Source organism: Impatiens glandulifera, chromosome 3, assembly GCF_907164915.1.
Source record: "Impatiens glandulifera chromosome 3, dImpGla2.1, whole genome shotgun sequence".
NCBI lineage: Eukaryota > Viridiplantae > Streptophyta > Magnoliopsida > Ericales > Balsaminaceae > Impatiens > Impatiens glandulifera.
In genome coordinates this window covers 57,016,636-57,031,239 of record NC_061864.1, presented here as the reverse complement: position 1 = coordinate 57,031,239, position 14,604 = coordinate 57,016,636, and the positions used below count along the sequence as shown (strand labels likewise).

The 14,604-nt window shown below is 35.9% G+C and overlaps 2 protein-coding genes across 2 annotated transcripts; both read right to left on the bottom strand.

Annotated features, from left to right (window-relative positions):
- On the bottom strand, nucleotides 1-759 carry LOC124930455 (secreted RxLR effector protein 161-like). The gene has a single exon (XM_047470797.1). It carries the CDS (start codon nucleotides 757-759, stop codon nucleotides 1-3), a length of 759 nt encoding a protein of 252 aa, XP_047326753.1.
- Nucleotides 760-12,547: 11,788 nt separating this feature from the next.
- LOC124932529 (flavonoid 3'-monooxygenase CYP75B137-like) lies at nucleotides 12,548-14,137 on the bottom strand. Its single transcript, XM_047473178.1, has 2 exons — nucleotides 13,257-14,137; nucleotides 12,548-13,168 (listed from the first exon to the last, which is right to left on the bottom strand). The coding sequence occupies exons 1-2, from the start codon at nucleotides 14,112-14,114 to the stop codon at nucleotides 12,548-12,550; spliced, it is 1,479 nt and encodes a 492-aa protein (XP_047329134.1). The 5' UTR covers nucleotides 14,115-14,137.
- Between the last annotated feature and the right edge of the window lie 467 nt (nucleotides 14,138-14,604).

The window sequence follows — 14,604 nt, the reverse complement described above, 5'->3', positions numbered from 1 at the left end:
TTAAATATTCTTCCCATCTCTCATTCCAATCAGCCTTTTACAACTCTCCAGCAGTGTGGTCGGTAATGGCTTGGTGAATATATCAGCGGCTTGAGCTCGACTTTCAACATGCTCTAACTCAACCTTTCCTTCTTTGACTTGTTCTCGAATGAAATGAAATCGTACGTCAATGTGCTTGCTCCTTCCGTGATTAATTGGATTCTTTGCCAACTCGATCGCCGACTTGTTATCAACTCGAATCACAGTCCCTTCATCTCGGATCACTCCCAAATGCCTTAGTAAATTTGAAAGCCATACTGCATGACACACACTCCAAGAGGCCGCCACATACTCTGCCTCGCAGGTCGACAGAGTTACAATAGGCTTCTTCTTTGACAACCAAGTAAAAGCCGTATTTCCGACTGGGAATACATAACCCGAAGTAATTTTCCGGTCATCAACATCACCACACCAATCACTATTAGAGTAACCCACTAATTGATAGTTATCTGATTTTAAATAGAAAATACCAAGTGAAAGAGTTCCTCGAACATATCTCATAATTCTCTTCAAGGCCTTCCAATGTGTATAGCTTGGATCCTCCATGAATCTGCTTGTTATCCCAACACTCAACATTAGGTCAGGTCTCTTGCTTATAAGATACCTTAGACTTCCGACTAAGCTTCGATATCTCCCAGCATCAGCTCGTTCTCCTCCATCAAACTTTGAGAGTTTAGTGCCTAGTTCCATTGGAGTTAAAACTGGGTTGCAGTCCTCCATTTTAAACTTCTTTAAAATTTCAAGAGCATACCTCTCTTGGGATATAAAAATTCCTTCCTCCGACTACTTCACTTCTAAGCCACGAAAATATTTCATCAAACCTAAGTCTGTCATCTCGAACTCCTTCTTCATTACCTCCTTGAACTCCTCAATCAGTTTTGTGTTGCTTTGGTGAATATGAGGTCGTCGACATAGAGAGAGACTACCTTCATATCATTTTCTGATTTCTTTGTGTACAAGGCATGCTCGTACGGACATTGCTGGTATCCATTTTTCTTGAAATACTCGTCAATTATCTCATTCCAAGCACGAGGAGCATGCTTCAGCCCATAGAGGGTTTTTCTCAATCTCAACACCTTCTTCTCATCATCTCTCTTCATATACCCAAGTGGTTGCTCGACGTACACCTTCTCCTTCAGCACTCCATTTAGAAAGGCTGATTTCACATCTATTTGTAGAATCGGTCATTGGTTTTGAGCAGCTAACGAGATTAGAAGTCGGATTGACTACATTCTCGTGACAGGAGCAAAGACTTCATCATAATCGATTCCCTCCTTTTGTCTATATCCCTTCACCACAAGTCGAGCCTTATAACGCTCAACCTCTCCTTCGACATTCATCGTTTTTTTGTACACCCATTTTACTCCAATGGGTCGAGTTCCTTCAGGAAGATCGGTTAGCTCCCAGGTTTTATTGCGTTCAATTGTCCCAATTTCTTCATCCATAGCCGATCTCCATTTCTCGTCTTGTACGGCTTTCTCAAAATTCAAATATTCTGAGTCGGCGAGGAAACATACAATGTGGACTTCATTTGTAGTGTCATATATCTCCCGTAGACTTCTCATTCTGGGCTGTAGAGGCTCGGATTCATCTACTGAAAGCTCGGTGGTTGTTGATATCGGAGGCATAACAACCTTAGAACTTTTTCTTCCTCAATCGGGTTACTCCAGTTCCATGTCATTGATTCCTCCACGTGAACATCTCGACTCACCACCAATTTCTTATTAATAGGATCAAACAATTTATATGCCTTAGATTTTTCATCATACCCGATAAATATGTACTTCTTGCTTCGATCTTCTAACTTTGTGCTGTGCTGACTTGTACTTGCCCATAGGCCACACTACCAGATACCTTGAGATGAAAGACACTCGGTTTCATACCACTCCAAATATCTTGAGGCGTCTTCTCTCCTAGCTTGGCATGTGGACATCTATTTTGCACATAGACTGCGCACTGCACCACCTCTGCCCAAAACTGTTTCGGCATATTCTTTCCTTTCAACATAGATCGAACCATATTGAGAATAGTTCGGTTCTTTCGTTCTGCTACACCGTTTTGCAGCGGAGAATATGGAGCAGTCAAGAAACGCTTGATTCCATGTTCCTCGCAGTATTTTTTGAACTCGTTAGAAGTGAACTCACCTCCTCTGTCAGATCGGACTTCTTTGATAACTTTAATTATTTCTTTCTCCACCATCACTTTAAATTTCTTGAAGTTTTCAAACAATTCTGACTTCTCCTTCAGAAAATAAACCCATGTCTTTCTCGAAAATTCATCAATTAAAGAAAGGAAGTATCTCTTACCACTAAATGATTCTGGAGTTATTGGCCCACATAAATCAGTGTGAATTAGTCCAAGTTGCTCCTTTGCTCTGTATTTAGAACTGCTTGGAAAAGAAGTCCTCGCTTGCTTCCTGATCACACATTCTTCACAGAACCTCTTTTTGAATATAATGTTAGGTAGTCCAAGAACCATCTTCTTTTTCACCAGCTCGTTCAACCCCCCGAAGTGAAGATGACCGAACCGATAATGCCACTTCATAGCCTCATCCTCTAGATCAAGTTGCATACATTTATCTTGAACTATTTTAAGCTCAAGTTTGTACATATGATTTTTCTTCATTTCTACCTGGGCAATGAATCTCCTAAGTTTATCTTTCAGCTGTATTTCTCGGTCCTTCATTATAGTACCCTTTCTCATTCAATTGTCCCATGCTTAGTATGTTGCTTTTGAGATCAGGTACGTAGTAAACATCTCTGATCTCTCCGATTCCCCCATTTTTCTGCTGATACCTGATCGTTCCTCGATCTTTGACGGCTACTTTTGAAGCATCGCCGAAAGAAATGGATTCGGACTCCACATTTGAGAGTATTTTGAATAAGCTCTCGTCGTCGCACATGTGGTTACTTGCGCCAGTATCCAAGTACAAAAATGAGTTATCAGAACAACTTGGTTTGATCTCAGTTTTTGTAATTTTTGTCACCAGCAACAACCCTTCATCTTCTTTCTCAGCAAAGAAGTTTGTTGGTTCCTCTTTTTTTTTTCTCGGATCTACAATCTTTGGAAATATGACCAAACTTTCCGCAATTGTAGCATTTTATCGAATAACAATCCTGGGCAACATGCCCATTCTTTCCACAGTTATAACACTCAATATTATTATTTATGTTTGTCCGGACCCCGAGCTTGACCTCTTCCATGCCAGTTCTGTTGGCCGACTTGTTCACTTCCTCGTCCTCCTCTTCCTCTACCACCTAGGCTTCTGCCTCTGGTACTCTGAGCATAAAGCACCTTCTCCTCTTTTATTGTCGCCTTCGCTTGGAGAGCCTGTTCAAGAGACTCCCCCTTCTTGTTTTTCCTTCTCTGCTCATGCGCTTCCAAGTACCCAGCAAGCTCTTCAATGGTGAGCATTGATAGATCCTTAGATTCCTCTATTGCGCACAAAATATTTTCGAAACTATCTGTCAATGACCTCGGAATCTTTTCAACAACTCGGTTTGATGAAAGACTCTCACCATTCCGATTTAGTTTGTTCACCACGGTCTCCACTCGAGTAATGAACTCAGATACGCTTTCAGACTCTTTCATCCTCATATTTTCCAGATCGCCCTTTAGAGTTTGAAGTCGGACTTGCTTCACCCGTTCGTCTCCTTTGTTTGCTATTTCGAGTGTATCCCATGCCACTTTGGAAGATTTTGCGTCAACTATCTTCTCAAAACCAGATTCGTCGACAGATCGGTATAGTAGATATAAAGCCACCCTATCTTTAGCTCGAATGACCTTCAATGCGTTCAACTGGGCATTTGAATACCCATCTGTGTTCTCCGGTTCCTCATACCCAGTCTCGACCACATCCCAGTTATCTTGGGAACCGAAAAGGGCCTTCATCTGCACCTTCCAGTTGTCGTAGTTGACGCCTTTTGTCAACTTGGGTTGTGGGATGCCATTGGTTAGACCTGCCATTCCTCTCAAGTATTTACACTCAACACACACACCTCACAAGGCTCTCGATCGCTCTTGTTTTTCTCTCTCGGCCAGCGCACACCGCGGCGTTCTCTTTTGAGACTAACAGGTTTTCTCACGCTCACCTCACACACAATAGCTCTGATACCAATTTGTTGATAACAAAATGAAAAAATATATTTTTCTTATTGTTTCAAATAGATTTTTACAACTCTTTATAAGAAAACATAGACTCTTCATATGCTTGACTCTTCAAATGACAAAACAAAATTATTCTGCATATTAAATAGCACCCACCCAAATATCTTGTTTATCCTACTCATACCTAGTTATTACTCTATTAAACATCAAAAAACCAAATAACATATTAATTTAAGTTTATTCAACAAGAAGATCTATTACGGAGAGTATATATATGCAATTCTAATGATAAATTACTAATGATCTTGTTTCATTTTTAGGGAATGAAAATTTATTTTTATTGGGATGTTAATGCTTACATTTTATGGTTTTTATATTTAAATATAATCAAGTTTTAATGTAATGATATTTTGATGTAATTATACTTTTAAATAATGTTTTAAAAAAACTTTAATATAAAATATTTTGTGTAATTTAAATAGTATAAATATTCTTTTGAATGGTATTAATTTTTTTTCTCAAAAATATTAGTTATAATGGTCATCTCTAGACTATTATGGTGAATAGTTTACCATTTATATACAACTATTAACTACGGTAATTTTATCACACTTAAAAGTTATTCCATTAAAAACATATTAAACAATAAAGGCGGTAAAAATACCACAGTTATCAACTATTTTGCTTAACGGTTTTATAAACCATAGTTAAAGACTATTAACTACGATATTTTTACTGCTTTTAATCATTAACGTAATTTATTCAATAAGAATAATAAATTTACTGCAGTTAATAGTCTTTAACTGCGAGTTATAAAACAGCAGGAAGAAACTAATAACTTTGATAATTTTACGGCCCTTATTGGCTAATGTACCTTCAACCAACTACAGTTAAAAGTTCGTCGTAAAATATTTTTTTTCAATAAGAGGGTAAGTTATCACAATTAGAGACTATTTAATGTAGTAATTTTACTACCTTTAATGGTTAGCATATCTTTAACTACGATTTTTACAGCAATATCACCAGTAGAGTTCTGGTTGCAAGAGAAGAACTAGAAGAGGTTTAGAAAAGGTTATTAAGGGATGATAACGATGAACAACTCAATGAGATAGAGAGGGATGCACTCGAAAACTTCAGGAAACTGAGTCTATTTGAAGTGAACTTTGTTAGGCAGAAGTCAAGACGGAGCTGACTTTCGTTCGGTGATAAAAATACAGCTTTCTTTTAAGGAAATGCAAGGATAGAAACATGAGAAACAACGTGTACAAGCTGAAGAAACATGATGGTTAATATATTCAGGGTCAGAAGGGTGTACAAGATCTGGCTATCGAGTTCTATAAGCAGCTAATGGGTACAAGAAAGCATCAACAAAGTCACCTGAATACTTTGTATCAGATTATCAATAGAATTTTTTTTGTTGAGGATAGTCGCGAGTTAATAAAGGTAGTCACAAGGGTTGAGGTTAAAGAAGCTCTGTTCAGTATTGATGAGAATAAAAGCCCGGGTCCGGATGGTTTCAATGCGAAGTTCTTTAAAGACAATTGGTCGGTTGTGGGTAAAGATATTATTGATGGAGTTCTGGAGTTTTTTAAGAACAGGAAGATGTTAAAACAATGGAATACATTGGTCCTAACCTTGATCCCCAAAACTGCGGTGCCCGAAAAAGTACAAGATTTCAGACCAATTTTCTATTTCAATGTGGTTTATAAAATAATTTCAAAAATCATTTATAAACGCTTTAAAATATCATAGGAAAAATAATAAATCTTAATCAATCTGCATTTATCCTTGGTAGGACAATCTCTCATAATATTTTTTCATGTAGATCCTTTTAAAAGGCTACGGGAAAAATAAAATATCTCTAAGAGTGTCTTTCAAAATAGATATCAAGAAAGCTTTCGACTCTGTTAAATGGGAAGGCATTCGGGATTTTCTGGTTGTATCTACTTTTCCTATGATTTTTATTGTTTGAATTATGCAATGCGTTTTTTCATCCTGTTTTGTTATTATCGTCAATGAAGTCCACGGAGGCTACTTTAAGGGTGAAAACGGGGTAAGGCAAGAGGACCCCCTCTCTTCTTACCTTTTCGTAGCTATCATGGCGATCTTTGAGAGTATTTTCGTGATGTTCAAAAAGAATCGTCCATACATCTTTTACCCTTTTTGTGAATTAAAGGAGGTAACACATTTATGCTTTGCTGACAATTTATTCATTCTAGCGCATGAAGACGTCGATTCCATTAAAACTATTAGGGTTGCACTAACTTTTTTTATGAGGTTACAGGTCTTACTATTAATGAAAACAAAAGTGTGGAATTTTATATAGGAGTGAAGGACGAAACAAAGTAGGACATATTCAACATCATGGGCATTGCAGAAGGAAGCTTTCCCGTAAGGTACTTAGGGATTACGTTAACCGCGAAATAGATCGAGATCTCACATTACAAGCTACTAATTGAAAAGGTAAAAAATATGATATCTGGCTGGGCGGTGAAGAAACTTTCTTATGCAGGGAGGATCGAGCTTATCAAAATTGTAGTCATGGGGATAATTGGATATTGGGAGAAGCAAATAGTCAATCCGAAGAAGGTAATAAAGGATTTAGACATGCTAATGAGTAACTTCATCTGGGGCAGTAGTAGGAGAGGAGGAAAAAAATCAAATGGACTGCTCTCTATAAGAAAAATGAGGAGGGATGCATTGGCTTGAAGAACTATGTCGAGTGGAACAAGGCTCTAACCTTCAATCATCTAAGGGCATTGGGACGCAATTAAGAATCATTATGGATCAAATGGGTACACAGACAATTTATGAAACAGGAAACCAGTATCTGGACGGGTAAAATCAATGAATATATGAACTAGTCACTAAAGAAAATTCTTAAACTAAGAAGTGATATTGCAGACCTGTACAACATTTGACTAGGAGATGGGAAAGGCACTCTTTTCTGGCACGATCCCTAGTTCGAAAACCAACCAATCATTCACAAAGAGGAGTTAAAAAATACATGTATTAGAAGGGACTGCGCAGTGACAAAAATCAGAGATGTAAAAGTCGGGAACTGGAACACGTTTTTTAGAAGAAATCCAGAAGGACAGAGGATACTAGATCACATCAATAACATACAACTCCAAGACAGACTCGATGTTCATGAATGGAATGCATAAGACAATGGGAAGTTGGTCTCAAAGAGAATATGGGAGGTAATTCGAGAAAAAGCGCAGAAAGTAGAATGGGCTCCTCTCGTATGGTCAACCAAGATCATTCCTCAACACTAGTTCATCATATGGCTTGCCTTTTGGGAAAGACTCAGCACTCGTGACTGTATCAACAAGTATATGAGCATTCCGGACATGAGTTGTCTTCTATGCAACGGAAGTAAAGAAACCATTGATCACATGTTTGGGAGCTGCAGTAAAACATTGTAAATTTGGGACACATTTTCTAAAAGTCTAGAGCTGATCAGTTTTCTGAAGGAATGGAAAGAAATCAAAGAAGAAGCACTACTAAAGCCAAAGGAAACAAATTCGCAACAAACATGTTCAAGTGCGGCTTTGGAGCAGTAGTTCACAATATTTGTTAGGAACGTAATGCGAGAGTCTATGGAAAAACCCGCAGAAGTGTTGAAAAGTTATGAAGAGACATAGTCTCGGATTGTGGCGCACTTGCGGGAACGTGGAGAAAAGATCAAAGTACGGAGCATAATTAGAATATCAGTAGGAATTGGAATTTATCGTTTACTGAAATCATTAGAAACGAAAACATTGTAATTAGATAGTTCATTTATGTTTTTATTTTTATTCAGAATGATACGACTTCAAAATCATTTTAGGTCTGTCTAGAATGATCTCTTAAACTCGTGGGTTTTTTTCCCGTTCTTGGGAATTTTTAATTAAATGATGCTAAGTCGTTTTTCCCAAAAAAAAACTACAGTTTTATAAACCGTTGTTATAAACTATTACTTGTGGTATTTTTTCTGCTCTTATTGATCAATTTTTTTAACTACGAAACTTTTAACGGCGATTAAAACTACCTTAAAAAATTACTTTTTTACTACAAATATCATTTACGGCTGAGTTAGACAATGACATTTTGAACGTCTCCCATGAATATTGTAGTGTATCAAGAAGTCTTAATCATTTCACTTCATCATCAAACTTGATACCCATTCGAGCTAACTAATTAATAATCTCCTGAAATGTATTAAGTGACCGAACATGGTTTTTTCATCTTGGTACTTCAAACCCATCATTACTTGATCAGAAACAATTTATTATTACTAGTATTCCGAGTATATACTCTTCAAATTTTCTCCATAGACCTTTCGCGTGTATCCCTTCACTGATCTTATTGATAATATTAGCATATACCCATTGCCTAATATAGTCACACACTTGAGGATGACTCAAAGTCCATTGCTCATTAATTTTATCTTATAGTTTTGACTAGAAAACACAAGTCAATAATACTTTTTGACATAAAGGAGATCTTCCATCTTTTCTTTCTACATATGATAAATAGAGTCATTAAGAGTAATTATTCTACTTGTATTGCTCTCTATTATTATAAACAACACAAGAACTATACAATTTGCTTTAATACCACCTATTGATAAGAAAAACCATAGAAATAGTAATACAAAAATATTTTTTCTATTTTAGTACCACATTTATAAACATAGCAATATTCTATCAACCAATCAAGTATTATAAAATAAAGACACACGAACTCTAGCATGAAAACCCTTCTGCAAGAGAAAACTACGGACTCTTAGGTCGCTTAAATCATCCACTACATCACTTATTATAAGTTACACAATATTATTGAAAATTAAGATTTACAATTTAATATTTTTTTTTTGGGAAAATGGTTAAAACTATTCCATTAAAATCTCAAAAGTGGGAGGATCAAAGATCAAAGTAAGACAACCCCTAAATATGATTAAAGGATGAAAATCAAAGGAATCTATAAAACCTGATTAGTAGTAATCAAACATACAAACATAGATTACAAACAAAGATTATAAATTGTATCAAATTCTAATTATCCCAATTCAGATTTTTATTTTTATATCAGCCTGTTGTATCAATAGGTTGTCTTCCTCTTCCTCTAGTTCTTCCTATTCCCCTTCCTCTTGTAATGAAAGGGGGATGAACTATTGAGCCGTCTGTGTCGATCGTACCGTGCACAATCTAATACATTACTTAAAACTTTAATAACAGCATCAACATCAACACTCGGGTTCTCGACGACCGAGTCTTGTAGGACCAGGGACCAAGAAGTAGGACCGAGAATCATCGGTCCTAACCGAGACTAAGGACCGAAAAAATTGATCTAGGACTGAGACCAATGACCAATGTTCTTGAGTTAGGACCGGGACTAATGACCGGTGTTATTGAGTTAGGGCTAAGCCTTAGGACCGATGTTCTTGACCAAGGACTGAGACATCCTATCAAGTATTTTAACCTAGAACCGAGATGTCTAACTTGGGACCGAAACTCCTAGGTCCCATAACCGAGAAATCGAGATTTGGAATCGAGACTCTCAGACCTAGGACAGAATAATTTGAGTACATGACTAAGTCTCCTTAATCCCAAGAACGATCCCACAAGTCTCTTGACCGAGTGTCCCGAACCCCGATCTAGGCCACCCTCATTCTAGACCAAGACCATCCGGTCCCAAACCGATGCAAACAGACCCAAGCCTTAGAACTTCGGTCCTAAGTCCTATTTGGTTCCACTTTTCAAAATCCAAAATTATTTTTATAATTTGATAACCCTAATCCATTTTAAATAATCCCGAGAGGTCAAAAACTGATTTTCAAATATTTTCGCGATATTTTCCAAACAAATATTTTGTTTAAGACCCCGTTTGAAATTTCTTTTTAAATTCTAATACTTTTCTGATATTTTGTAGATAGTATACTCAATCTTATATCAACACAATCGCATGTACGCACTTCTAAATAATTTCGTAAAATTATTTACGTAATATAAATCTATCATTGTTTAGGACCCCCCGAACTACTACTTCAAAGAAAATAAATGTTATAAATTAAACTTTTGATAGCCAGGAATTTGGTTTAAAAATAAACCGTTTTCAAAATGCGCGGAGGACATAGGGCGAAAGCCCTTTCCCGAGCGTAACTAAATAATGAACCCCTTATGAAAACTCTAGTATATATTATGTTTATAAATGTACATTTTACTAATTTTTCTAAAATCATTTGACGAGTCTGTTTTCAAATAAATAATATTTTCTTAAATTAATCATGTTTAATTAATTTAAACCAGATTTCAAGATTATTATAATTTGAATAAAATTAATTATTTATACATAGTTAATTACAAAAACTCCTAAGTACTGTCAAAATCTTTTAAAAAACAATTTTTTTATTTTAAAAAGATGTCTGACACGTAAACGAAGGTTGAAACATATTGAAACTTGAGCCACCCTGCAATCTCCTGTATTGTCACGTGTCCATGTCATGTGTTAAGCTATGATCTAGGGATTTCCCGGGAGTTACAATGATATATAAATAAAGTATATAATTATATTTACCTTCATATTATATAAAATGTAATGAAGATCTTAAGTTGTTGATCAAATATAAGATAAGAATAATATATATATATATATATATATAAATAACTTATGGAGTATAGAAATATATTTACCTTGATGTTATATCAAATATATTGAAGATCTTGATGCTAAATATTCTTCAAGAGTGTTTGAAGATACAAACATATATGAAAAAATGATAGAGAAATCAAAGACATACAAGATGAAGTGAAGAATGCAAGTAAAGAAGTACATAAATAGTTTGTTGTAGTTAAAATTAATAAATATCTAGATAACGCAAAATTTGTACTAGTTTAAGTAGTTATAACGTGAAATAGAGATTTACCTATAAATATCATTTGTTCTGTAACAGTGATTTTCTCTATTGCAAACACTACTGCAACATGGCGATGAAAGAGAGTTATTGCAAATAATATTGCACTCTCAAACTAGGGATTTCTACTAAAAAAATTCAAAAATATTGACAAATATTCATTGGTTTTGCAATATGTTTGCAACATTGATCCTTTCTTTATTGTAAACATTACTAAGATGTGGCGATGAAAAAAATCAAAATTTTTACAAATATGGAATAATTTTGTTGTCATCTCTTGGATGACGCAGATAGTTGTATGATTGATTATTTCGCATATCCTCTAGAAGAATATTTATTTAATGATAGGAAGTGAAATTTTCAGTGGATGTAGGGGGTTACGACAGGAGCATCAGTCAGTACTCATCGACTCTATCTAATCTTGTAGAGTTTCTATTTTGGATCTAGCTGTAACAATCTCCACCTTGATCGTTTTCAGCTCTGTTGGTCTTTCATTATTTTCGGATGATATGTCCTCCTCGTATGAGGTTAAGTCATACAAGGGAGCCTCATCGTTGGTTAGTATCAACCAAGGTAGGGACCTTCTATGATTGCTAGAATAAAGAAAAATAATTTACTCTAGATCAAGTAAATATCATTTGGAAAAAATATTTGTTAATAAAAGATAGAGATTGAAGAAATCTTAGTATGAAAATTAATAGAAATAATAAATAAATGACGTGAGGGAGACGAAAGGTTATGGTGATGTTTAGGGACGGACTCAGGATTTCGAACTGGGGTGGGTTTGAAAAAAAATTAGGGTGCACTTAAAATAATAACAAGAAAATTTTGAAAAAAAAACAAGCATATAAAAGTAAATTTTTATCATTTTTTTAGTTACATATGACATTACTATAATCATTATTCCTTACATATGACCCATAGTAGAAATGCTGATCAAAGTGGTATTTAGAAGAAACTCAAATTTGAAGTGGGGTGATTGGGTTGTCTATAAACTTTTGGAATATTAAGTGAAACATGAACAATTGATTGGCTTGGGGGCTATCAAGACTTTTTTTTTTCAGGTTGTTACATATAGGAACTACATGGTCAGATATTAAGTTTTATGCTAACCTTGGATCTTTTGCCACTATTTTCCTTTAATAGATGTTTGAATATGGTATAATCGGAAGTCACCCTCGGAGCTTGAGAAGAATCGAATCTAAAATAAAATATAGCAATTTTATCTTATTAACCACTAGCATATTAATAAAATATTACTATCATTTCTAAATGATTGAGATACACAAAGATATAATAATATTTTTTGTTCCGTAATAGTTGCATGACCTTTAACAAGGATTTAGACTTCAACCTCACACTATCAACTTCAAAGGAGTTATGAAACCAAGAATAATGAAAGAATCAAGAGATACTAGAAACTCTTAAACTTTATTACAACCTTTTAATCACGCGATTTTAAATATTTTATAATTATTTATAGTTCAAATATTTTAACGATAATTACTCGTATAAAGCTTCATCAAGAAGCCTAGGCGTTGGTATTGCAATGAGTGGTTTCTTCTTCTTGAGCCCTATCCAAATTGTCTCTTCTAAGTCAAGCTTCTCCCCGGGAGACACTTTCCACTCGAAAGAGTGGATGAGCGAGGCCAATAAGAAGACAAAGATTCTTTCAGTAGTTTCAATGCCCACACAACTTCTTCTGCCAGAACCAAATGGAAAGTAGTTAAAGTCATTTCCACTAAAGTCCCACTCTGAGTTCATAAACCTCTCGGGATCAAACTTGAGTGGATCCTTCCAATTATAAGGATCCCTCTGGATGGCCCAAACATTGATAAATACCAAAGCACCCTTTGGGATTGTGTACCCACCAATGGTACAAGATTCACTAGGGCAGTGTGGTGCTAAAAGGGGGGCTCCCGGATGTAAGCGCAGGGTTTCTTTCATGACAGCACGCAAATAAGGTAATTTGTGAATATGTGATTCTTCAACCATATTATTTGCACCCACCACGACTTCTAATTCTTGTTGTGCTTTATTCATTACATCGGGATTGTTCATCATCTCAGCCAACATGAATTCCATGGTGCTTGATGTTGTAGACGTCCCCCCCATAACCATATCCTATACAATAAAAACGATAAATGTTCGACACAAATATATTAAGAAAGTGTATTAGGGTTCTTCATTACCATTAACTAAGGATACATACCATCAAAAGTGATTTAATATGAGTCATGGTTATTGGCATTTTAGCATTTCCTTCTCCTTTTCTCAAATTCAATAGAGCTTGCAAAAAATCCTTCTCGTTATTATCCTCTAGTCTAGTACGTTTATTTATCATCAATTCAAACACAATATCAAACCTCTTGGCCATTTTCTTCATTTGTTTCTCAATACCCTGCAAATCAAAATACGCCAAACATGGAAAAAAATCAGATATATTAGGCTTTCCTAGCAGCACCGCCATTTCACACACAACATTCCGAAACTCAGTCCCTAGACTCCTTTCCGCCACCTCATTTCCGCCACCTCCCCACAATATGTTGGTGATTGTATTCAACACCGTCATGAATATCTCTTCCCCAACATCCACCGGTGACATCCTTCGGACCCAAAGGCTATTGACCATCTTTCGAACCTCCCTCCGCCGTATATCATAGAAGGAATCGACCATGGACCCGCTAAGCATCTCTCGGGTGCATACTTTTCTCAGCATCCGCCATTCAGGTCCATAATCGCTCCACAAAATGTCCGAGCCACCGTAGAACCCGACTTTAGCCGCAATAGGTGCATCTCGGTTGGCAAAGATGATGTCTTGATCTTTGAGAACTTCTCGTGCCACCGAAGGAGTGGAGATGACAACAGCGATCTTGTTACCAAGCCGTATGGAGAAGATTGGGCCATAGTTCTTGGCCAAGGAAGTGAAGTAAGAGTGAAAATCGCCATTAATGAAAGTGATACTCCCTAAAAGGGGTAGCCCGATTGGTCCGGGAGGCAGAGACTTTTGAGCGTTTTTTGTGAACTTCTTAAGTAGAAGTGAGGTGCACCATATCAAAGCCAAGACCATGAAGAAAGAGGTAGAGTTCACGCGCCACCCTGACCACCATTCGGAGGAGTTAGTTAATAATGCCATAGATCTATTGGTTGAGAGAGAAGCTAACATGTAACATAGAAATAGAATGTTATAACATAATAATAATTAAGATGAAATGAAATTTAGAAAAAATTAATTAATAATGATATAATAATTAAGAAACAACACATTATGGCTAAGGAAAATAATTCTAATTATTTTATTGGAATGAGGACAAAAAAAGTCCATGCCCTGTCAAGTATAGTTGAAATTTTCATCAAATAAATATTTTCAAATGTTATCTTAATTGTAGAATTCAGTACATCAAGACAAGCCTATAAATGGTCAAAGTATAGGTCATAAATGACATGCCAGTGGTGTAATTTAAAAATAAAAATATATATATTTACAAAAATTAAGTAAGCGCCTCTTCCCTTTCCCTTCTGCATTGTAATAACTATGGCATTCTCTCTCTATCTCGCCT